The sequence below is a fragment of the Panthera onca genome, chromosome B4 (genome assembly GCF_046562875.1).
Source record: "Panthera onca isolate mPanOnc1 chromosome B4, mPanOnc1 haplotype 2, whole genome shotgun sequence".
In the NCBI taxonomy this organism is placed as follows: domain Eukaryota; kingdom Metazoa; phylum Chordata; class Mammalia; order Carnivora; family Felidae; genus Panthera; species Panthera onca.
In genome coordinates this window covers 39,215,639-39,242,246 of record NC_138345.1, presented here as the reverse complement: position 1 = coordinate 39,242,246, position 26,608 = coordinate 39,215,639, and the positions used below count along the sequence as shown (strand labels likewise).

The window sequence follows — 26,608 nt, the reverse complement described above, 5'->3', positions numbered from 1 at the left end:
CTTCAGGTTATGTGACTCCCTCTCTCTCTGCCTCTCCCTCACTTGCATGCTCTCTTTCTCTCTCTCTCTCTCTCTCTCTCTCTCTCTCTCTCTCTCTCAAAAAAAGATAAACATTTAAAAAAAATTTTTAAGGAAAAAAAAGAAATAAAAAGAGTAATTCCACTAAACTTGTTCAAGCTGTATTTTTTGTATGTCTGAAATGTGTTGGGTACACAGCTGAGGATAAGTCTTTGCCTTCAAGGAGTTTACAATCTAGTAAGAAGAGACAAAGAAATCTCTAGCCTATAACACTGTGCAGTCAGTGTTAGGATAAATACTGTGGGAGCATGTGTGGAAGTTAGGGGAAGAATGAGTGGTCAAGAGTTCTTGAAGAAAGCAGTCAATCTCTCCACTAGGATCACTATTGGTTTGATACAAAATCTGGAAGCAGATCCTCTTCTATCCCTGATTTTGTGTAACTAAAGAGAAAACTTCCCAATGGTAAGTCAATAGGGCTTATGTGTTGAAGTTTATCTTACTATTTTTTTAAAGTTTATTTTTATTTATTTTGAGAGAGAGAGAGAGAGAGCATGATCAGTGGAGGGGCAGAGAGGGAGAGAGAGAATCCTAAGCAGGCTCTGTGCTATCAACGTGGAGCCTGAGGCAGGGCTCAGTGCCATGAACTGTGAGATCCTGACCTGAACTGAAACTGAGAGTCGGACACTTAACTGACTGAGCCACTTTGGTGCCCTGAAATTTATATTATTATTTTTAAAAACTACCATATTTACTAATTTATGGTTTAATCTTATTCTTCTGCACATTAGCCATTCTAAAAACAGGAATTTGACTATCTTCCAGGTGAATGATCATAACAACAGTAATATTAATATAACAAAATAAGAACAGTTTATACTGACTCATTTAATCACAAGAGTTCAGATTTACATTGAATTAAAATCAACAAGCCTCAACTGAGCAAGTACTCTGTTCTCCCCCTGTGCAAATTGAGTAGATACCTAGCACCTCTTGTTATATAGAGTTCAGCTTTCTAGCAATGCCAAACTTCCAGAAGTATAGTTGCTTGTTTGTTTTTATTTTTTAATTTTAATTTTAATTTTTTTATGTTTATTTTTGAGAGAGGGAGTATGTGAGCAGGGAAGGAGCAGAGTGAGAGAGAGACACAATCTGAAGCAGGCTCCAGTCTCTGAGCTGTCAGCACAGAGCCTGACCACGGGGCTCAAACCCACGAACTGTGAGATCATGACCTGAGCCAAAGTAGGATGCTTAACTGACTGAGCCACCCAGGCGCCCCTGTTTTTAAAGAATTAAGGAAAGATAGAGAAAAGAAGCTAATTCTAACAGTAAAAAAAGAAGGAAAAAAAAGGAAGTATTGACAGGAAAGTGAGAAGACCCAAATATTGTACCCACTGGATGTATTTGGGCTGTCACTAGCTGTGAAAATTACAAGCCGAACAGCTCGATACAAGCTCAAGAAATGTGGGTATCAGCAAAGAAGAAGAAGGAACTGAAAATGAAAGGGGAACTATGTTGCAGATTGCCAAAGGGCCTGCAGAGGTTAGAAGCCTCGGTACTGTGGAGACCAGAAGGATCACAGCGTGACTCTGATAGTGGAAGCAGAATGGAGTAGAGGACGGGACAGAAGGGGGCTGATGTATCTCTGCCATATATGGGTAAACACTATTTCAGTAACCTGAGAAGAATAACTGGACCATCAATAAAGAGATAAAATGGCCGAATGTTTATGGTAATACCAGTTACTTTGGTTTATGAAGGAATGAACTGCATTTACTGTGAATGGATTTACTAGATATTTCAGTTGCGGAGATATTTAAATCATGAGACTTTTACATTAACCACCTTTTGACAAAGATCTTTAAAAAATGTAGTACAAGGGTGCCTAGTGGGCTCAATCGGTAGAGCATGTGACTTTTGATCTCATGGTCATGAGTTTGAGGCCCATATTGGGTGTAGAGATTACTAAAAAAATAAACTTAAAAAAATTTTTAATAAAAAACATAGTACACATTTCCTTGTGATTTCTTAAGCACAGTATATAAAATTCAGCTCTAACTTCTTGTTGACTCTGAGTCATCATTATAAATGTAAGTAATTCCCTGCAGGGAATACCATGAGGCATTGCTGCAAGAGAGGACTATGTGTCCTATCACAGCACAGATGTACTGAACATGCTGCTGTTATAAAAGGAATTTTCACAGTGGAGACCATTGCCCCTGATAACACAGCTGTGCTTTCATATGTGCTTACCTGGTAGAGGAGGTTCTGATGGTCTACCAAAATGTGTGTGACTGTAAGTCCTACTTTGTACAGTAATTCTATTTTCTTCTGTGTTTCCTTATCTACTGTCAGGATTAGTTGCTGGTCATCTTGTTCTCCTTCCAGCCTCCAAACATCTTATTATATTGCTTTTCCTAATCACTGCAGTATCTTTTGCTATTGCATTAATTTTTTAAATAATGGGAAGTAAGCCTGGATAGATCAGGAAAGCCAAACAGAGCAAACTGTTGACAAAATTGTACAGTTGGCTATTTTTGGTGGTGCCCTATCTTCCATTTCAGTATTCTCTTCTTAAGTCTCTTTGTATTCATCCATTCATCAAATGTGTACTGAGCATCTATTAGATATCAGATACTGTGTTGGCACTTGGGGTTAGCAAAAACAAAATAGACATAGACACAATTCTTACCTTCATAGAGTTTACAGGCTGACAGCAGACAGATAGATATGTAAAATTAAAAGGAAGGGAATATATTAAGTGCTACGGTAGGGGGCAGAGTGTGAGGAAAGCACAAAGCAGGTACACCTATTTTAGTCTACAGAACTTCAGGAAAGCTTCCCACAGGAAAGAGAAACTGAGTTAAGACCTGAAAGATTAGTTAGAAATAGGTGGGTGAAAGGTATATGGTGGGAGAGTGGAGAAAGAATGTCCTGGGTAGAAGGTAAAACATAAAGTCCTGGAGGTGAGAGAGCCCATGGCACATTAAAAAAGCTGAAAGAGGGGCGCCTGGGTGGCTAAGTCAGTTGAGCAACTTCGGCTCGGGTCATGATATCGCGGTTCATGGGTTCGAGCTCCACATCAGGCTCTGTGCTGACAGCTTGGAGCCTGGAGCCTGTATCAGATTCTGTGTCTCCTCTCTCTGCCCCTCCCCCACTCATGCCCCCCCCCCCATAAACATTAAAAAAAAAGGGGGGGGCAGGCGCTTGGGTAGCTCAGTCAGTTAAGCGTCCAACTTCAACTCAGGTCATGATCTCTCAGTTCATGAGTTCAAGCCCTACATTGGGCTCTATACTGACAACTCAGAGCCTGGATCCTGCTCCAGATTGTGTCTCCCTCTCTCTGCCCCTCCCCTGCTCACGCTCTGTCTCTCAAAAATAAATAAATGTTCAAAAAATTTTTTTAAATTTTTTTTAAAGAAAAACTGAAAGAAGTTCAGAATGGCTAGGAAAGAGTCTTACAAGACATCTTGAGTTTTGTCTTTTTTTTTTTTAATAATTTATCGTCAAGTTAGTTAGCATACCATGTATACAGTGTAGTCTTGGCTTCGGGACTAGATTCCCCTGATTCATCACTTATATACAACACCCGGTGCTTATCCCAACAATGCCCTCCTCAATGCCCATCACCCATTTTCCCCGCCCCCCAACTCCCCACCCCCATCAACCCTCAGTTTGTCTTCTGTATTCAAAAATTTCTTATGGTTTGCCTCCCTTTCTGTTTGTAACTTATTTTTCCTTCCCTTCCTCTATGGTCTTCTGTTAAGTTTCTCAAATTCCACATATGAGTGAAAACATGATATCTGTCTTTTTCTGACTGACTCATTTCACTTAGCATAATACCAGTTCCATCCACGTTGTTGCAAATGGCAACATTTCATTCTTTTATATTGCCAAGTAGTATTCCATTGTATTATACCCCATCTTCTTTATCCATTCATCAGTTGATGGACATTTGGGCTCTTTCCATAATATGGCTATTGTTGAAAATGCTGCTATAAACATTGGGGTACATAGGCCTCCACAAATCAGCACTCCTGTATCCTTTGGATAAATTCCTAGTAGTGCTGTTGCTGGGTTGTAGGGTAATTCTATTTTTAATTTTTTGAGGAACCTCCACACTGTTTTCCAGAGTGGATGCACCAGTTTGCATTCCCACCAACAGTGCAAGAGGGTTCCTGTTTTTTCACATCCTCGCCAACATCTGTTGTTTCCTGAGTTGTTCATTTTAGCCACTCTGACCAGTGTGAGATGGTATCTCAGTGTGGTTTTGATTTGTATTTGCCTGATGATGAGCAATGTTGAGCATCTTTTCATGTGTCTGTTGGCCATTTGGATGTCTTCTTTGGAAAAGTGTCTATTCATGTCTCCTGCCCATTTCTTCACTGGATTATTTGTTTTTTGGGTGTTGAGTTTGGTAAGTTCTTTACAGATTTTTGATACAACCCTTTATCCGATATGTCATTTGCAAATATTTTTTCCCATTCCATTGGTTGCCTCTTATTTTTGTTGATTTTTTTCCTTCACTGTGCAGAAGCTTTTTATCTTGATGAGGTCCCAATAGTTTGTTTTTGCTTTTATTTCCCCTGCTTTTAGAGATGTGTCAGGTGAGAGGTTGCTGTGGCTGAGGTCAAAGAGGTTGTTGCCTGTTTTCCAGAATTTTGTTTCCTGTCTTACATTTAGGTCTTTCATCCATTTTGAATTTGTTTTTGTGTATGGTGTAAGAAAGTGGTCCAGGTTCATTTCTTCTGCATGTTGCTGTCCAGTTCTCCCAGCACCATTTGCAAAGAGACTTGTCTTTTTTCTAGTGGATACTCTTTCCTGCTTTGTCAAAGATTAGTTGGCCATATATTTGTGGTTCGAATTCTCGGTTCTCTATTCTATTTCATTGGTCTGTGAGTCTGTTTTTGTGCCAATACCATACTGTCTTGATGATAACAGCTTTGTAATATAGCTTGAAGTCCAGAATTATGATGCCTCCAGCTTTGGTTTTCTTTTTCAACATTGCTTTGGCTATTTGGGGTCTTTTGTGGTTCCATACAGATTTCGGGATTGTTTGTTCTAGCTCTGTGAAGAATGCTGGTGCTATTTTGATTGGGATTGCATTGCATGTGTATATTGCTTTTAGTAGTATTGATATTTTAATAGTATTTGTTCTTCCAATCCATGAGTATGGAATGTTTTTACATTTCTTTGTGTCTTTTTCAGTTTCTTTCATAAGCTTCCTGTAGTTTTCAGCACACATATCTTTTACCTCATTGGTTAGGTTTATTCCTAGGTATTTGATGGTTCTTGGTGCAATTGTAAATGGGCACAATTCCTTGATATCTCTTTCTGTTGCTTCATTATTGGTGTATACAAATGCAACTGATTTCTGTACATTAATTTTATATCCTGTAGTTTTGCTGAATTCATGTATCAGTTCTAGCAGTTTTTTGTTGTCTTTTGGGTTTTCCATGTAGAGTATCATGTCACCTGTGAAAACTGGAAGTTTGACTTCTTCTTTGCCAATTTGGGTGTGAGTCAAGATGGTGGAGAGAGAGGGGTTGGAATGTCTCTCAACCCTCAACTCAAACACAGCAGTATTGAGGTCAGAACACTTGGAATACCAGGAATCCAGGCTATAGAGTGACAGAAAGATATCCACAGGTGGAAAGAGACAGGCTGGCAGGACAGAGGTGTGTATTTGTGAATTGGGAGACATAAAACAGGTGATGTAGGCACAGAGGAGCGGGGGAACCCCTTTGGTAGAGAAACAAAAGGAAGAGAAAGAGAGGCTGTGACAGTGTGGGATTGTATTTGGACAAGAGAAAAACCTCCCTGGACCACAGACTGGGGAACAAAAAATACAGAGAGAGCCAGTGTCTACTTTGCAAATAGCCTTAGGAGTGAATATCAGAGTTTTCAGGGTTGTTCAACTTTCTCCAGACTGGAGCTGCTGCCTGTGGGAGAGGGAGCCAGCCCCAGGGCTCAGTATCAATCTCAGGGGCGCCTTGGGAGAGGACAGTCCCCTTCCTTGAGTTTTGTCTTTATGCTAAAGGTAATGAGCAGCTTTGAAAGAGTTTAGCAGAGTGAGATGATCATATTTGCGCTTCAGGAACATCAGTTCAGTCCATTAGTGTAAAGAATTTATACTGCAAGGGGAAAAATTGGAATAAGTTGGAAGACTATTGTATTTAGGGAAGAAATGATGAAAGCTTTGTCTGGTATAGCAGTAATGGAGTTGAAAAGAAGATAAATGACTTTTCATTCATGCATTTGTTTATTCAACAAATACTGTTGTGGATCCTGTGCTAGGCATTGAAGATATATCAAAAGAACAAATCTGGTCTATATTACCTTCACGAATGGTAGTGAAGAAGACAGTTAATAAACAAGTATATAAATTATAATCATAAACATGTAATAAAGGAAATAAACAGGGTACCATCATAGGAGGAGGGGGAGAAGTGGGATGGGAGGACCTGTTTGTATGGGGTTAGAGATCTCCTCTCTAAGGAGGTAACATTTAAGCTGAGACTTGAAAGATAAAAGATCACTTGGCCCAGATTTCTGGCTTGGACAACTGGAGGAACAGTGGAAGAGTGGCTCCCTTCACTTGAGAAGCAAGGTTTGGCATAAAAGTGATGGCTTCAGTTTTATATCTATTACATGTGAAGTGCTTACAAGACATCCATGTGGAGATGTCTCATAAGCACTTAGCTATCTACACCTGGCACTCAGGAAAGATTATTGGATTGGAGATAAAGGTATTGGAGTCACTTGTACATAGATGAATTTTGAAGTCATAGAAGGAATGAAATTGTTCAAGGTGACTGTGTAGAATGAGAAGAGTAGATGCCTGTACAGAATCCCGATGAAACCCTGTATTATAATTATCTATTGACTTATCTATATCTCTTACTTATATGGATAGCCACTTGGAAATGTTTAGTTTTTTCTCTATTATAACTCTGGTACCTAGCCCAGTCTCTGAAAAGAACAGGGCTTTGGTATGGGTTGGATAGATGGGGTAGATGGATGGAAAAAAAAAAAAGATGGGTGAATATACAAGTAAATGAAGACACTAACACTTGAGGATGAACGGCAGAAGAAGAACCTGCAAAGGAAAGAGAGGAACTGGCCCAGGAAGTGGAAGGAAGACAGAAGATTATGGTTTCATGAAAGTTGAGAAAAGAGAGGTGCCAAGAAGGAAGGAATGGTCAGTAGTGTCAGATTCTGCCAAGAAAATGTAGTAAGAAAAAGACTCAAAAATATCCATTGGGTTTATCAGGTAATCTTATCTGTGGCAAGATCAGTTTCAATGGATTGGTGGGGGCCAAAACTAGATTTCAGTGACTTTAAGAATGTGTGGAAGTGTGGAAATAGATTGAGTGGAAATAGATAACTCAAGAAGCTTGTTTGCATGGAGAAGAGAGACAAGGCATTTGCAAAATGAGAGCACAGGGTCCAAGATTTATTTACGGTGGCAGAGAGGAAGTCTAGAAGGTACAGAATTCAGAACTCAAGTAGAGAGTTAATCTTAACTGGGAAGAGGGACCCTTCTGTTATGGCAGGAAGGAGGAAGGAAAGGGTGGACATAGATTCTGAAAATTGTACTACTTTGGTAGCAGGAAGTTGAGGACATTCTCTTCTAACTGCTTCTGCTTTATCTGGGAAATAATAAGAACAGACCACTTGTAGATGAGGTGGGGAACTGATAACGTAGTTGGATGTTTGAGGAGAGAACAGACCAGAGAAAGATAGCATTGCATCATTGAAGGGAAAGATTAGACTGACACCAGTCTGCCACCATAAACTTTACAGTTTTGTAGTTTTTCTGCTGCAGCATTCTATAGCCCAACTGCAGGCATAGAGAAGAGGAATAAGATTAGAGTTTTGTTAGGTGGACAAGAGAAAGAACATGAGTCAAGGTAGTTGAGGATTTTGGCAAGACAGTGGTTAGACAATGGCGGAGGACTGAGTAAAGACAAGGATTCGGGGAAGTAAGAAAGCAGGGCATTGGGTTGGGTTATCCACATGGACATCCAAGTGACTCAGATTGATGACAGGAGGTGGAAATGAGAGCAAGTCTGTGAACTCAGCACCAAAGTTTTATATGGGAAGGTGGAAGTGGAGAAATAATGGCCTGGACATTAGTTTTCTCTCTGTAGGCCTTTCCTCAGTGCCCCATTCCCTTCACCTGTCACAGTTCCCTTTCTAGTATGGTCTCTCCTGAGGGAGTGGTATGAGTTAGGTTAAGGGAAAACTCTGTTTAGTGTTTCTCATGTAGGTAGTTTCTACCTATTCATAAGGCTTGCTCTAGGCCGATTTTTAAATTGATGTTGCCAGTTATTGTAGTAACCAATCTGGTTAGTGGGGTGACTGGATGTCCGGTATTATGTATGGGCAAACAGATCCCTACAATCTCTCACTAGCTCCTTTCTACAAAATTTTAGCCTGAACTTGAAGTGAATTTTGAATGGAGCTTAAGTCATGTGGGCTGGTTATAATTCCTATAGCAGTTATCAGAATGTGCTTTCAAGTTTTCAGAGGTATTAGAACAGATGAAATCCATGTTTTAGTCACCTTAAATTCTTCCCTTGTGATCTGGCAATTGATTGAAATATAGGTGAAAGAAAACAAGGGGGAAAACTTTACGTATTGATTGACTGGATTCAAGATACCTGTCTCTGAGATTTGTCCATTTGTTTTATTTTAGGTAATTTATTACTTGGAGTTATGTCATTGATTAGTTTTTAATATTGGTAAGAAAAGGGAAAAATTCAGATTGTTCTTTTTTCACAGGTGTCTGTCTACAAAGATCAATAAAGGAAAAAATATTGAATTCTTTGTGTTATTTCCACCTTTGCCATTAAATTGTATGATCTTTGACAAGGGACTGATCAGCTAGTTTTCTCACCTATAAAGCGCTGTATCTGTCTGATGTGTTGACATATCCACAGGTCCCTGGGACAGGCATCTGTACCTCCCTGGATTTGTGTGTATACTTCCCTGGATGTGTCTGTGCATGTGCTGAGGGTATCCCCATTTGCCTCTCCTTGTTTCTGTTTTTCTTGGTTATCAGTGTTTACTTGGTCCCTTATCATTTTGATTGCTGTTTTCCTAATCTTAAAAGCATGCTTATATTTTTTTAAGTTTTTTTTTTTTAACATTTATTTATTTTTGAGAGACAGAGCTCAAGTGGAGGAGGGGCAGAGGCGGGGGGGACACAGAATCTGAAGCAGACTCCAGGCTCTGAGCTGTCAGCACAGAGCCCGATGTGGGGCTTGAACTCACAAACTGTGAGATCATGACCTGAGCTGAAGTCAGACACGCAACCAACTGAGCCACCTAGGTGCCCTTGAGCATGCTTACATTTTAGGAAGAATACTAAAATACTAGAAAAGGTCAAAATAAGGAAATCACATATGTTTATCTTGATATAAAATCCTATGCATGAATTGGGTTTTCAGAGTCATTGCATCACTAAATAGGTGACTACATACATAACCTCATTTTCCAAATGTATACCCTTTTTTAGCAATGTATTATTTATAATGAGTAGTTTTTTCTGATTATAATAATACATTATAATATAAGTGAAGATTATCGGAAATGCCACTCTTGCGAAATTGCCACCATTAGCGTTTTGCTCATCATCCCTTCGTGTGTGTGTGTGTGTGTGTGTGTGTGTGTGTGTGTGTGTGTGGTTTTACAGAAATGAGATCATAGCATCCTTAGTTTTTTTTCCATCGTGGGTACCTCCTATCCCTTCCTCCATGTTAGCACCCTCTCCTCATCCCTGCCTCCAGGTAACTGCTATTACAACTTAGTTTGTATCTTCCCATATTTTTTGTATACTAAAATAATCCTATATAACCCATATATACACATACATAAATAGGTCTTTCTATCCTTGTCTGATGTACAAAAATGGAATCATATTATATGTACCTAGAGTGTATTAAATAAAAATACTGTATCATGATTTATGTGCGTATGATTTACCATATCATAAATGTCTGTGTATCATCTTGTAGACCACATTAGAGCATGCGAGGCCTGAAGAGCCCAGCTGGGATGAAGATTTTGCAGATGTATACCATGACCTAATCCATTCTCCAGCCTCTGAAACTCTTCTAAATTTGGAACATAATTACTTTGTTAGTATCTCAGAACTGATTGGTGAAAGAGATGTGGAGCTGAAAAAGTTACGAGAGAGGTATTTCAGATTTCTTGCGTTATCATAATTAAATGTTACATTGTCAGGTATGATGGCTGCAGAACAATTTTCATTCAATTGTAAAATTGAAAAATAAAATAGAAAAAATTCTCTAATATTAGAAATTAGTTTTTTGTGTGTTTCAATCTGTAATTTCAACTAGGAAGTCCTCATAGGTTTATAAAACTTCTCAAGTGATCTACCTGAATAAATTATGGTAGCTTCATATATTATTTCTAGTAAGAGGAATAGCTTATCTTATTGAAGGCACCTCTTCTCAAAGGCTTTATTCTAGGCACAGTGCAAAGTGCTTTAGATGATGTCTTAATCCGTTCAGACTGCTATAACAAAATACCATAGACTGGGTGGCTTACACAAGAGAGATTTATTTCTCCCTGTTCTGGAGGCTAGGTAGTTCAAGATCAAGGTGCCAGCAGATTTGGTATCTGGCAGACCCATCTGCTTCTAGACCATGCCTTGATGTGTGCTGCCGTGGCCTTTCCTCAGTGTGCCCTCCTGGTGCATATCTTTTAGAGAGAGAGCTCTAGACACTAATTCTGTCATGAAGGCTCCAACCTCATGGCTTCATCTAAACGTAAGTACTTTCCAAGGCCCCACCTCCAAATATCACACTGGGGATTAGGATTTCAACATATGAATTGGGGGGGCACAAACATGCAGTCAGTAACAGATGCCCTATCTCATTTAATTCTTACCACAATCCTATTATTACCACCTTTTACAGATGAGGAAACTGAGGCTTAAATAAGTAATTTGTCTAAGGACAAACTGGAATTTGAAACCAGGGAGTCTGACTCCAAAGCTCTTAACCACTGTACAATGCTCTCTCCCTGTTCAGAACCTCTTTAAAACCCTGCCATTACTATGTTCATGGTCTCTCTCAGTTCATTTTTGTAAGTTTATTTACATGAGGTAAAAAATAACACTAGTCTTATTCCAAGAAATTTTAATTAGATTTTAATTCATTGCAAGCAGTATGCAAGCAGTCTTTTTGTCTTTCATTTTTCTCTTCAGAGTAAGTAAGTAAAAAATTGCTAGCATTATTTATTTTAAAACATGACTTTCCAGATTGCTTCCTGGCAGTTCATAAAATGTAATAATCAAGACATGCTTTTTCTAGATAATCTATTTTGATCTAGCAGAATCTAATAAAATTTATTACATTAAAATCTATACTTAAGACTTTAGGTATACATGGCATTAAGATAATTTTTTCAGTGTTGCTGATGTGAAATTTCCTTGATTGTGAAAGTATATTAGAACCAAATCACATGTATTTTGTGTGATTAATTTCATAATCTGTCCCAAAGTAGTAAATTTAAAATAACGTATACTGGTTTGCTCCTGGCTCTCATTTGCTTTGTATTAGAAAATGTTGGGACTAGCAAGATGAGAATAAACTGTTATTTTGATGATTGTCATAGTTAAGAATATGTAAAACACAAAAATCATAAGCAACTGAATTTAATAATTCTTCCTGAGAAATACTCTTCTGTGTACCAGATCAGCATTTTTACTGTATTGCATAGATTTGTACATTTTTGTAACAATTCTACACCACTCAGCCTTTTTTTTCCCCTACCTAATAAAATATTAGAACTGTCCCTGTGGAAAAGAACTTGATGTCTTGGCATTTGTTACTCTGTATGTAATTAGCTGTTTTGAGGCAGTTTATTCCTTTATAGACAGGATACCTGCAGTATAGGTAGTTGCCATCAGGTAGATAGTTGAAGCTGTCTCCCAAAGGAGATGAAAATTTGATGTTTTTTTTTTTTTTCCCAGTCCTTTATGATGTAGCCAGTAAAACTGTAAATATATTTTTAGAATTAAGAACGAAATATAGATTCAATTTATATAAATATACGAAAGTATAATTACCTAATACTAATTGATTACTTTCTGTTGAACTTCATTTATTTGATTTTTTTCCTACCAAGGCTTCAAATAATATAACCTTCAGCTCACTCTGAATCTGCTCTTGGTTCTCAGGTTTTCTGGGACTATCCTCATTCTCCTATTTAGGTATATTAAAAAAAATCCCAGCTTGGCTATAGTCAATATCAATGTATTCTATAGTCCATATCAATAGCTATGACTAGGACTTTCATTCAGCTGGTAAGCTACTCTGAATTGTGACTTTGCTATCTGCTCACTACACCTCACAGAAAATCCCATATCTGGCCACCAACATTCCATATTTTTTTTTTTTTCTCAGTCAGAAGAAGATTCCTATTCCATATGATTCTTCACCTTTTGGGAAGCTGAATTAACTTACTAATTATCTGCATTTACTGGTACTTCATACATTTTTTTTCTTTTGTGTAATAGTTTTTTTAGTAGGAGTTTGTTTGGGTTAATGTTATTTTTTGAAATGTCCTTTGGACAAATTTCTTGATAGAGTTTTGCTTTCTTTTTTTCTTTCTAAACATAAACAATATTGGAATACATTTATTTTGACAACAGCTTTGCAATTTATTCTCCACATATCCAAACTGTTAGCTGGAAAGGAAAAACAAGCTGTGTTCCTCCTGAGGTAGGTAAATAGTGTAAAGGTGAACAGTGTAACTTAAGGCAAGTTGGAATTCACTGGTATCTGGAAGTTCACCCAATTCACTTACCCAATTCATGAGCAGAAGTGACACATTTTCTTATTTCTGTCTTCATTTTAATTCCACTTTACATCTTAAAAAGACAATTTCTCACCACAGCATCAAGACTGTTATAATCCTTTATTTCTAAATGTCTTCAAGATAATGTTCACATTGTTAGAATTGTCACACCTGACATACTAAGCCAATATCTAGTTAGGTATAGCTAGAAATATAATGAAATTTCCTTTTATCTTAATCATAGAAAATATATATTGTATCATTAACTGTACCATTAGCTACTTGCATTTCTGACACATTTAGAATGAAATAAATGTTCATGAAATTTCATTTGTTGAATTATTTATTAGTCTTTTTTTCCCTCACTGTTAATTTGCTGTTGTTAGCAAACCAGATTTAAAATATAAATATTTAAAAATATTCATGTATTGATATTTAAAGGTACTGAATCCTTAAAAATGGCAATGATACTTTTTATCCACTAGAGGGAACATGTGTAATGTAAAATATTAATCTATTTATATCGAACTTTATATTTATAAATGTTTAGCAATTATTTATGTTTTAAATAAAATCTTACTTGCAAGCACATGGCCCCCAGTAATTACAAAAAGTTACTGGGGTCACCTGCATTAGAATTAGGGGGAGACTAAATGATACTGCATATTTAATACTAGAAAGTATATATAGAAATGTATAAATGTATAATATATATGTGAGTTTTATTTACCACATACATGTAAGTGTCTTAATCAGTTGTTATAAGTAAGTATAAATTCTCTTTTAAGAGCAATTAGATTAATGAGAATGATAGTAAAATCCTTTTGGTTCACATCTTTATTCTTTCCACATTTGTTTGCAATATATTTTAGAGCAAACTTTTAAAATATGTTTGTATTAGAAAATAATTTTTAGATTCGAAAATGTTCAATGAACTTATTTATTAAAATATACATACATAAAAGACAACAAACTGTAGGTGTACAGTTAAAGTATGCACACCATAGAATCATCACTCAGATCAAGAAATGGAATATTTCCAGCACTGAAGAAGGCTCCCTCGGGCGCAGCTAGTCACAACCCATCTCTCCCATAAGGAACTTCAGTTATCTGAACTTCTAACACCATTGATTAGTTTCTCCTGTGGGAAAACCATGTTTAATTTATGCACATTGTTTATTTAGATAAATGAAGAAGGTATAACTAAAACATATCTTTAGAATGGATCTTATATTCCTCTGTAATGAGAGCTTTATGACTTAATACCGGTTTTATTCTTAGAACCTAATTGGTAGCTTTGGGCAATACTGTATAAGCTGACTTCCAAACCTTGAAGTCACTTTAACTCATGTAAATAGAAGTAGAAACTATGTTAAAGCTGGAGTTGCAGAGTATCATCTTTGAGGAAATCTGCAAATGGAAAGGAGTCTTGACTTTAAACATTAGCCATAGAAATTGAAAGATTACCTAGATTTTGACCACATTCACTTATGGGTTAAATTTAGATTAAAATTTAGCTGTACAAATGACGTTGGTATTATATGACATTATCATAATTTCCACATCTGCATTTCCAAGGCTTCAAAGTGCTTTCCTGGTATTATAGTTGCCATTCCTGGACATACTCCTTTAAAATAAATTTCTTCTTTTCTTTTTTTTTTTATTATTTAAAAAAATTTAATGTGTATTTATTTTTGAGAGAGAGAAAGAGTGCGCGTGCGAGTCAGGGAGGGACAGATATAGAGGGAGACAGAATCTGAAGCAGGCTTCAGGCTCCTAGCTGTCAGCACAGAGCCTGAGGCGCGTGGCTCGAACTCACAAACTGCGAGATCATGACGTGAGCAGAAGTCAGATGCTTAACTGACTGAGCCACCTAGGCGCCCCAAGATAAAAATTTTATTTTTGCTTCATAGAGATTGTTCAGTGATTCTGGAGTGGCCATATACCTTAAAGATTTTATGACCATATTTTATCTTCTTATTTATGTTTTAGACAAGGTATTGAAATGGAAAAAGTGATGCAGGAATTGGGGAAATCACTGACAGATCAAGATGTAAATTCACTGGCTGCTCAGCATTTTGAGTCCCAGCAAGTAAGTGAAGTAGAATGACTTAGATACACAGTTGCGTTTTCTTTTGCTTATTTATTTTTGTAAAAAAATTAACCACTTGGTGTACTCTCTCTTTTTAGGACTTAGAAAATAAATGGTCAAATGAATTAAAACAATCAACTGCCATCCAAAAACAAGAATATCAGGAATGGGTGATAAAACTTCATCAAGACCTAAAAAACCCCAACAACAGCTCCCTCAGGTATTAATCATGTATGGTTCTTATTAGATGAAAGTTCGTTGTGGGTAAGAGTTTGTATTTATTGTAAAATTGAACATTTTTAGTTGTAGATATTTAAAAAATTTTTTTACTGTTTATTATTTTTGAGAGAGAGAGAGAGAAAGAGTATGAGTGGGGGAGGGGAAGAGAGAGAGGGATACACAGAATCTGAAGCAGTCTCCAGGCTCTGAGCTGTCAGCACAGAGCCCGACTTGGGGCTCAAACCCATGAACTGCGAGATCATGACCTGAGCCAAAGTCGGATGTATAACCGACCTAACCACCCAGGTCCCCCTTCAGTTGTAGATATTTTTAAGTTAGCAATGACAGTTCAAGATAATTTTATGCTTCTAACACCTTTGGTGTAATTTGGATTTATGTGGATTATTTAGGGAGGGGGGTTAATTGGTTGGCCTAAAATAGTGATTCCCACCCCCCCTAAAATTTAGCTGTAAATCTCTTAGGTGTGTATATCTAAATACCCCAACTACTACCTCTTGGGGTTTTTATTTATCTTGAGAGTGAGAGCATGCACCGGCATGCACATGTGAGGGGGGGAGGGACAGAGAGAGAGAGGGAGAGAAAGAGTATCCCAAGCAGGCTCTACACCGTCAGCTCAGAGATCATGACCTGAGTCAGAATCAGGAGTCAGATGCTTAACTAACTGAGCCACCCAGGCACTGTGTATCTCTTGTTTTTTTAAATTGGTTTCTGTTCAGTGCAATATGCATTGATTGAATGCATCTTAAATGCCAAGCACTCTCTAAGCAGAAAAACAAAGAAGATGCCTACCCATGTGGAGCTTATATTCTAGAGAGACTGACCTATAAATAAAACAGTACTGTATAGAATGATACATGCAGTAATATAAGCATGTACAAGGTACAAAAATAGTCTATAGAGGACTTCTATAATTTGTAAGTTGTACAGTACCTGATGGCCTAAGTACACTGTATTTCATATATTGCCCTAGAGCTTTGACAGTACCTGTGTTATTTCCTGGCTGTGTACTTGTGTGTTTGAGAATTTCTTTCTTTCAAATCTTAAAGTATATTCAACTGGAAATGTATTTAGTACAGTATAATAATCTTATTCTCAGCTTTTGTCTGTTATTTGGTATAAACTTTTAGAAATAGCATTTTATGTGTATAATGTCAGTCTCCCCTACTATTCTTGCTTTGAAGACAAAAGCCAGGTTTGTTTTTTCTATTGTTGTATACCCTGATCGTTGCGAAGTGTCTAGCTCTTAAAACTGGCACATAAAACATACTCAATACATATTGATGGGATGAGTGGACAAATAGGCACGTGGATGGATTGTCCTTAAACTCTTAACCTGATATCTATATCACCTTTTATCCATATACATAATATTTCATTTGCCTTATTTTCCCCAAGACAACACCTTAGAAATACTTAAACAATTTTTATGATTAGAAATGGGATAGCATCCTTGGCACTAACATATTTTACATATTTGACTATAGTCCTCATTTCAAATAAAAATATTAACACAATACAAAGGGAGGGGTGGGTGGAAAGATAGGTTGGGAACATCTGTTTACTGTAATGTAAATGGTGTTTCTCAAACTGTTGGTTTCAATCTGTTAGGATCATTCTAGATTCTTTACTTTCCACTCAGACTTTTAAAAATAACAATAAAATGTAATGGAATGAATTGGAATGGAAGAGAATAGAGTAGAATAGGTGGAAAATATGAGAGCACATCATGCATGAAGCTTCCTATAAATAAATGTGTGTATTAAGCCAAAATGTAAAGTATATACTGTATGTTGTGGTCAGAAATGTGGAGAGTCACTGATTTCAGGAAGCTGAGAAAGCCCCTTATTATAAACATTATCTCTCATTTTGCTGCTATAGTTTCAGAACTTCAATCTATAGAATCAGTTCCATTGTGTACCTGTTGGCTTCTAGCTGGTGCTGCTTTTAAAAACTAAATATTCCTAGGAAAAATGTTTTTAATGTGACTTTGTTAGTTCGCTTTTCTTTCCAGTAGGGGTTTCCTTGGGCAGCAGAAACCTGTTTTCAACACAACTCCCTATAGATTTCCTACAAGAAATTGATTAAAGTGTTATCTTTTTTAGTCATTATTTTTGCGTTTTTAAAAAATCTATTTCTCAGGGTGCCTGGGTGGCTCAGTCGGTTAAGCAGCCTACTTCAGCTCAGGTCATGATCTCGTGGTCCATGGGTTCGAGCCCCACGTTGGGCTCTGTGCTGACAGCTCGGAGCCTGGAGCCTGTTTCGGATTCTGTGTCTCCCTCTCTCTGACCCTCCCCCGTTCATGCTCTGTCTCTCTCTGTCTCAAAAAAATAAATAAATAAACATTAAAAAAAAATTTTTTTTTAAATAAATAAATAAATAAGTTATTTCTCTTGGGGTGCCTCAGTCAGTTAAGCATCCGACTCTTGATTTAGGCTTAGGTCATGATCTCACAGTTGTGAGATCAAGGCCCTCATTGGGCTCCACACTGGGCATGGAGCCTGCTTGAGATTCTCTCCCTCTCTCTCTCTCTGCCCCTCCCCTGCTCACACTTTCTCTCTCTCTCTTTAAAAAAAAAGTCTGCTGAAGGGTAAATTATATAAATTAAAATTTACGTCTTTTAAGTTTACATTTTGATGAGTTTTGACAAGCTTAACTGGTCATGAAATCATCACCGCAACCAAGATACAGCATTTCACTTGTATACCTTTATAACCCATTCCTTTCTCTTTCCCTGCTCCTGTCAACCTGCTCTGATTTCTGTCCCTGCAGTTTTTATTCTTTTCAGAATGTCTTATCAATAAAATCAAACTGTTATGTAGCAGTTTGGTGTCTTGCTTCTTTTACTTACAATGCATTTGTGACTTATGCATGTTGCTTCATTTGTGAGTAATTTTCTTTTTATTGCTCAGTTGTATTCTAGAAATTTTATAGTTATAATGTATATGTATGAGTCATAATGTATTATTTCATACACATTATATATGAAAATATAAGTGAATATGTCTACTATAAGATAATGAATAAGTATAGGTATATATATGTGTATAGTTTTGTTATAATATATTCATTTGGTTTTGGCGTCTGGGTAATGACAGCATAAAATAAGTTGGTGGTCTGCCTATGAGCCTGTCAAAGGAATTGGTATCTGTGATCATCAATCTGTATCATGTTTTTATTTCTAGCACTTTCATTTCTTTTCTCTCTTTGCTGAAACTCTTTGTGCATCCTGTGTGTTGTTTTCCACTAGATCTTTCATATTGGTCATTGTTATGTGAAAGTCTTTTTTTTAAATTAATTTATTTTGAGAGAGAGACAAGGAACACATGAGCAAGCACAGGGGAGGGGCAGAGAGAGAGAGAGAGAGGAGTCCCAAGCAGGCTCCATGCTGTCAATGCAGAGTCCAGTGCAGGGCTTATCTCACAAACCATGAGATCATGACCTGAGCCGAAATCAAGAATAGGATGCTTACCCAACTGAGCCCAGGTGCCCTGAAAGTCTTTTTCTTTTACGCCCAGTACCAGGGTCATCTCTCAGTCTGTGTTTGTTGATTGCTTTATCTCTTGACAATGGGTTATTTGTTTCTTTTGCTTGCTTTTTTTTTGTGTCTCTCTCTCTTTTTAAAAAGATAAATGCTGGGCATTGTGTGTGTTTGTACAGAAGAGACTAAGGTAGATAATATTTATGTCCAGAAACGCACAGGCCATTATTGTGAATGTCATGCCAACCTAGTCAGCAGTTGAGCAGAGTTTGGTTTTTTCCTTCAATGATACCACAGGCTGCATTTTCTACCATAGTAAGCTGCTGCCACTTTGTATTTAGAGTGGGGCTTTGGGTTCTAGAGGGTTTTTCCCTGTCATTCTGCTCCATCCTCAGCTTTCAGTGTTTGCAGTCCTGTGCCACGCATGAGGTCTCTATGCTGTTGCTCTGCCCCTCAGGAGTAGACCGTTGTTGTTTGTGATGTGATGCTAGGCTCATATTGGGGGTGGGAAATAGGTCTCCGTTGTCTTTGTCCAGCTTCAGTTGTGTGCAGGCCATATATATCTAGGGCTTGGGTTTGGGGCATTCTCAGCATTTCTACCTGTGCCACAAAGGAGGCTCTCTGTCTCCTGCACAGCCTCCGGGGTTTTCTTGGAAACACCTGGTGGAGGCTGATGAAAGAGATTTTGTAAGTACATGCAAATTTCCCTTGTGCCTGAGGCTCATAGCTATTCTAAATTTACATGCTAACCCACACTTGTCCTTTAAGAATTGTTAAATTTTTAGCCATTTCTTCCTATCTCCTTACATTGCAGCAACTCATTTCCACCATGCTCTGCCAAAGATGAAAACTGTGTCTCCTGTCTGTCCTTGAGGGGTGTGTTGCACTTCAGAATTGATTGGTTGCCTTGTTACCTCAAATTTCAGGAAAGTTATGATTTTATAGATTATCCGGCTTTTTCTTGTTGTTAGAGTGGGAGCAACAGTCTCTTGTGGCTTTTCACATCCTAAAGTGAAGATGTTTTGTTAATATCAATTTTTTAGGTTTAAATTTGCCGTATATACTAATGAAGTCAATCAGTGAGACTAAGAGACTGTTTGGAACAACCCCAAAAATGTAGTCCAGAATGACTATTATAGACTTATATCATCTTCCACATACCATGAAATTTGAATTTACAATTGTACAGTTGTTGAATGCCTCCATGGAAACCTTTTCAGCAAACACAAGAATGGAGTAGAGCAAAGAGAGAAGTCTTTCAATGGGAGGAGGCTGTTGACGGAAAAAAAGCAGGAAATGGTTTTAAAAAAATAGAGGATATGAATACATTAAAATGAACTTTCTATTTTTTTTATTATTCCTTTTATTTGACTTTTAATTTTCAATTTTTATTTCTATCACGTCACCTTTTTTAGTTTTGCCTAGAGCCAACCCTGATACAGGATATATTATACATTTTTTCAATATGCCATTTTAAAGTAGTAAGTTAATCACTTCATTTAATCATTTTCTTAGACCACTAAGAAATACTAAATGGTAATATATGAGCTGATATTGCAATGACTGGAAAGAATAATATGCATTACTTGCTGTGAGGAAATGAAAGAACAAGTAGGAATTTTAAAACCTGTTGGTGTATATGATTCTTACTTGTTACCACAGATTAAGGATAAGTTTAGGAATAGGTTAAGTGGTACTTACAGCCTTCACTTTGCCTCATTTCATTATAAAGCTTTCTTTCCTTCAAGAAAAGTTCTTGACAAAGAGACGAAAAAAGCATACGAATAATTTTATTAATTGCAGTGAGGAAATTAAAGTTCAACCGAGTCAGTTCAGAGAATCCGTAGAAGCAAACGGAAGGATTTATGAGGAGCAGAGAAAGTTGGAAGAAAGTTTTACCATTCACTTAGGTAAGTGGACTCATTTTTTGTAGGCGTAATTTATTGTAACTTCTGAAGCTTTTTTTTATGTTGTAAGAGAAAAATCCCCAGCATATGAGTAGACTGTACCCATGTTATTTTTAATTACGAACGATGTCCTGCTCCTGAAGTTTGTTGGCTGTATGCTTTCTGTATTCGCTAATATATTATCTTTTACAAATAGAAAAGTGAAATCTGAGAGGTGCCTGAGTGGCTCAGTCGGTTAAGTGTCTGACTCCTGATTTTGGTTCAGGTCACGATCTCACACTTCGTGAGATCGAGCTCCGTGTCAGGCTCCACACTGACAGCACAGAGCCTGCTTAGACTCTCTCTCCCTCTCTCCTCTCTCTCCCTCTCTCTCTCTACTCCTCCTCCCTGCCCGAAATAAATAAATAAACTTGAAAAAAATAATTAAAAAAATAAAGGTGAAATCTGAATAGTTTTTAGGTTGGGAAATTGCAAAACCTATTTCTAATTATTTGTAGCACAGATTTATCTGAATTCCTGCCATAGAGATTTACATCCTGTTATACTCGATTTTTGCAGCTGTCTAAGTTTCTTTCTGGGACTGTTGCCCACCCCCTAGGAGCCCAGTTGAAGACCATGCATAATTTGAGATTGCTGAGAGCAGATATGCTGGACTTCTGTAAGCACAAAAGAAATCACCGAAGTGGCGTGAAACTCCATCGACTCCAGACTGCACTGTCACTTTATTCCACCTCTCTCTGTGGCCTGGTTTTACTTGTAGACAATCGAATCAATTCATATAGTGGTATTAAAAGAGGTAAGTTAACATTGCATATTTATTTCGTTAAATTTCTCCTTTGAATGCCATTCTTAGAAAGGGATTATAGAAAAACAAAAATTTTAGTTAACCCTAGTATTCTGGTAGCCAAGCAACACACATCCCCAGCCTTGGCTATTTTAGACTTCTGTCATACTTCAGCATGGGTAAAGTGCTTCAGGATATTTACTTTTTCTTAAAATTGTGTTATCTCATAAGTAATGCTCTTATAGGATTCTTGCCTCAAGGCATAACAAAAAGAAGAATCAAGATGTAAATGTATTCAGTTCAGAAGCGGATCCTGGCTCAGTGAATTTTAGCTCATCCTTTTGTCCTTTCTTCCTTGTTTTTTTTAGATAGCCTATTTCTTTTTATTTTTTATTTTTTATTTTTTATTTTTTAACGTTTATTTATTTTTGAGACAGAGAGAGACAGAGCATGAACGGGGGAGGGGCAGAGAGAGAGGGAGACACAGAATCGGAAGCAGGCTCCAGGCTCTGAGCCATCAACCCAGAGCCCGACGCGGGGCTCGAACTCACGGACTGTGAGATCGTGACCTGAGCTGAAGTCGAACACTTAACCGACTGAGCCACCCAGGTGCCCCTAGATAGCCTATTTCTTAAATGTGCTAGGTAATAATCAATGTTCCCTCTGTAAAACTCACTTTTTATGATTTTTAAAAAATTTTTAAATATATAAAGTATATTGAATTGTGTAACTTTTTAAAGAAGCTTAAATAGAGTTTATTTCCTACCATAAATATGAGAACTTTCTTGTATTTTTTAACACTTTCTGGGACTTGATTATGATTAAAGTATCTATTACTTAAAGCAGGTTTGGAATTATATAAAAATTTCCTTGTTTATTAATTATTTACTCTTTTGAGTGATAGATTAAGTTTCTGATTCAAACAAAATTGATATACCCTAACTTAAGACATAATTACTAAAAGGAAAAGTATAAGAAATCATTCTTGTGAATTTTGTATTTTATTTCTGCTAGCTCTCATTATCCTTAAGTAAATACTAAATATTTGATAGCCCACCTTTAAAAGTTTGTAAATGTTTTGGGTCCCTTAGATTTTGCCACAGTTTGCCAAGAATGTACTGACTTCCATTTTCCCCGGATCGAAGAGCAACTGGAAGTTGTCCAGCAGGTGGTACTTTATGCTAGAACCCAACGAAGGAGTAAGTTGAAAGAATCACATGGTCAGTAAAACTCAAATTTTTCAAAGTTTCACTTTCAGTGTATTTTGTCCCTAAGCACTCTAATAACATATGGACCGTTATTAAAATAGAAAGTTGTGTTGGTGGAAAAGTGGAGGAAAGAAATTAAGGAAAAAACTCCGGATCTTTGGAAGGTTGAATTCTGTTCTAAATTTTCTTTTTTGCATGATTTTGTTTAATAGCCTTAGCAAAAACTTTTTAAATTTAAATTCTATAATTATACTTGAGGTAGACACTCAATGTAAAGTTGATGATTTTTTTTTTTTTTAAGATTATTTTTTGAGACAGAGAGAGAGCACACAGGAGCAGAGAAGGGGCAGAGAGAGAAGGGAAAGCCAAGAAGGCTCTGTGCTAACGGCAGGGAGCCTAATGCAGGGCTCAAACTCACGAACCTGAAATCATGACCTGAGCTGAAGTCGGATCTTAACTGACTGAGCCACAGAGAGGCCCCAGTGATCTTTTGGTCTGAGTTCTATATCTCTAAAATGGACATAATTGCTATGTTTTGAAGTCATAGAATTAATACTAGCACAAAATATACACTTTTTATACATTTCATCTTTGATTCCTCCTAGGTAGCAGGATGTCAATTATAAGAATTGTTTTTGATTGTTCTTTAAAAAAATCACTATGTCCAGAACTATGTCCTGCTTTTTTCATATTTATCCACAATTTAAACATCCTTTCTAACTCTTTGGGAAATTATTTTTAAAACTATAGAAAACATTCACGACATCTTTCTGTGTAAGATCTCTATTCATAGACTTAAGGGAAGATAGAGGTAAAAGAAAAATCTTTAACTCAAATTACAGAGTAATTCTATTTTTTTAATTGAAAAATATGTTTTAAAAGTGGTTTCTTTATAAGTTAAATTGGCATCATAAGTTCGTTTAGTTAAGAGCTAAATATAAGGGTGATATTCATAAGAAATACATGTAAGCTCCATTTTTCTTATTTTTCAGACATTTCATATTATGTAACAGGTATGAAATAACAATGCACGTTCTTATATGGCTGGAATGCATACTCAGCATTTTAATTTATTTTTTTATAAAAACTTGATGTCTTGCCCAGGAAATAAAATATGGCAGGTTTTTGGTTTTTTTTTAATTTTTTTTTTAACATTTATTTATTTTTGAGACAGAGAGAGACAGAGCATGAACGGGGGAGGGTCAGAGAGAGGGAGACACAGAATCCGAAACAGGCTCCAGGCTCTGAGCTGTCAGCACAGAGCCTGACACGGGGCTCTAACCCACGGACCGCGAGATCATGACCTGAGCCAAAGTCGGCCGCTCAACCGACTGAGCCACCCAGGCGCCCCAAAATATGGCAGGTTTTTAAAGTATGGCTGGTCAAACTTTTAAATCAGCTTATGTACTTGGATGTCTTTTTTGTTGGTTTATTTTGCAACTGCGGTGTTTAAAAGAAACCATTATAGTACTTTTGGTTCCTATGTTTTGTGTTTTGTAGTGAGCAAAGAGATACTATTTTATCTTTGCTTGTTGTCTTTGTTCCTCTTCCCGTATTAATTGTAGAATTTCTCACTCTCTCCTGATGCTAGAATGTAGCTTTCTAGACTTAACCTTGATAAGCATTCACTATAGTTTCCATATTTATTCAATAGACCTTTTTTTAAAAAAGTTTTATTTTTTAATCATTTCTTAAATAGGTAAAACAGTCTCAAGATTCCCAATTCAAACTGTATAAAAGAGCATACAGTGAAAGTCTTCATAATTGTCCACCAGCCACTCATTTCCCACCCCAGAGACAGCCAGTGCTTCCCGGTATCCTCCAGACATATGTTTATGTACACATCAGTGCATGTATGTGTGTATTTATTTAATTTTCCCTTTTACACAAATGGCATCCTCTCTGCACACTTTTCCACACTTGGCTTTTTTTACTGAATATTTATCTTGGCCGTCATGTCGTATCAGTGCATAAAGAGCGTCCTTATACCTTCTGCTGTGTGGTAGTCCATTGCAAGGTATCCAGTTATTAATCAGTTCTGTGATGACACTTAATCCATCCCAACATTTTTTCTATTATAAGTAATAATGCATGAATCATGTTACACATATAGTGCCACGCATGTGTGAACCTATCTCTAGGAATAGACTTCTAAGAGAAATTACTGTGTTAAAGGGGACATACATTTATAATAATATTGATAGTGTTCGCAGTTGCCCTCCATAACAGTGCCACCAGCTTATATTCCCACTCTAGATAACTGTGGCTTTGCTGTGGCACTGTGTGTTACATATGACACGTGTCAGGAAATCATACAGAAATGTTCCTAACAAAGGACCTCTCAGAAAGTTCCAGTATGTCCTCTTATTCTTCTACCATCTTCTTCCTCTATCTCATTCAAACTAGCAGTGATGTGATCAGAAACATTTTAATATTATTCTTAGTAGTGACTAAAAGCATGAAGATTGAGATCATGACAGGTGTGGGAGAAGGAGGAGGATTCTAAGTATATTTATGAGAGATACAAAGTGTGTAGCAAATGACAGGAAGTTTTCAAACCACATACGGTTAAGGCAGTGTGTGTAAATCATGGTATTATTTTGCTCTTGTTCAAGCAACTATTTTGTGGTTTAAGTGAGTCAGTGAAACAAGTAGGTTTATAAAACACAACTTTCTTAAAGGAACCCACATGTTGTCATAGAAGAGTTCTGTGAAAATGCTTTCTCCGTCTTTTCCTTTTCTGTGCATGCCCACATATTTGTTCTACACATTTACATCCCGATACTCAAGTACTTGTTTATTCTAAGGCACTCCATCACTTGTTTTTACTGTGTTCATTATTTTAGAATCTTTGTGTTTCTGCAGTCCATTATAACAAGCCAAAGCAATTTAGTTTTCTGTGCACATTTTATGTACATTTTTTTTAAGTGAAAAAGTCATTTTCTTAGTATTGCAAGGTGTTAGTGAAAACATGGAGGGGGAATAGACTATGAACTGTTCTCTCTTATTCACTTAGTAGGAATTCTGTCTGTTCATACCCCATGTGAACAAAATTATTAGAGTCCTTTTTTATCATTTGTTTTCTGGGCCAATTATTCATTACTGATTATATGAAGTTACTTTCATTCAGAACACTTTTGAAAGCATAATTCCCCTTGATATTTTTAGGTACCCTTTTGAAGTTCTGTTTTCAAGTGATTTTCTGATGCTGACAGCCTTTCCAAAATAGTTTTGCATTTAATTGAAATACACAGATACCTTCTTAAAGATAGCTGCTTTGAATGCTAATATTGATTCTGCATTTTCAAGTTTTGGTAGAAGATACATCTGAATCTTTAAAAAAATTTTTTTAAATGTTTATTTATTTTTGAGAGACAGCGCGAGTGTGAGAGGGAGAGGGGCAGAGAGAGTTGGAGACACAGAATCGGAAGCAGGCTCCAGACTCTGAGCTATGAGGCTCAGAGTCTGAGGCTAGGCTCGAACTCACAGACTGCTAGATCATGACCTGGGCCAAAGTCAGACGCCTAACTGACTGAGCCACCCAGGTGCCCTGAATTTTATAAGAAATCTGTTAAAAATAGATGTACGTGTATAAAATAATGTGTGTCCAAGTATAATAATGTACGGTCAATTGTGATGTCTTATTTTACCAATATTTATCCTTCTAAATAATATCATGCCTTCTGGAAAAAAAGATTAACTATTAAATACCTAATAAACAATCTTCCATTTGGGCATTGAGGAGGGCACTTGTTGGGATGAGCACTGGGTGTTGTATGTAAGCGATAAACCACGGGAATCTACCCCAAAAACCAAGAGCACACTTTACACACTGTGTGTTAGCCAATTTGACAATAAATTATATTTTAAAAAATGTTCCATTTGAAACAAAGTCTCACATATCTGTTTGAAATACATTGTATATGGTGTGGATAAGAAGTAACCCCAGATTGCAGAATGGGCTATATATCAAGTGATTCCTGGTACTACTCGCCATTTGCTTGGAGTCCTGGACAAGTTATATCAACAACAGTGACTCAGAATCTAAAA

General features: G+C 36.9%; 1 protein-coding gene across 5 annotated transcripts in view; it reads left to right on the top strand.

Annotated features, from left to right (window-relative positions):
- The window catches only part of FERRY3 (FERRY endosomal RAB5 effector complex subunit 3), a 47,454-nt gene that overhangs the window by 6,351 nt on the left and 14,495 nt on the right, over window positions 1-26,608 (top strand). For 3 of the 5 annotated variants that reach the window (XM_060658661.3, XM_078450151.2, XM_060658663.3), the window contains 6 exons: window positions 10,038-10,219; window positions 14,842-14,941; window positions 15,040-15,161; window positions 20,463-20,569; window positions 21,165-21,362; window positions 22,442-22,570. In XM_060658661.3, the coding sequence (XP_060514644.1) occupies window positions 10,038-10,219; window positions 14,842-14,941; window positions 15,040-15,161; window positions 20,463-20,569; window positions 21,165-21,362; window positions 22,442-22,570 (838 nt within the window). Of the gene's footprint in view, window positions 1-10,037; window positions 10,220-14,841; window positions 14,942-15,039; window positions 15,162-20,462; window positions 20,570-21,164; window positions 21,363-22,441; window positions 22,571-26,608 lie in introns of those variants that run through there. The other 2 variants (XM_060658664.3, XM_060658665.3) reach the window with 2 other exon arrangements.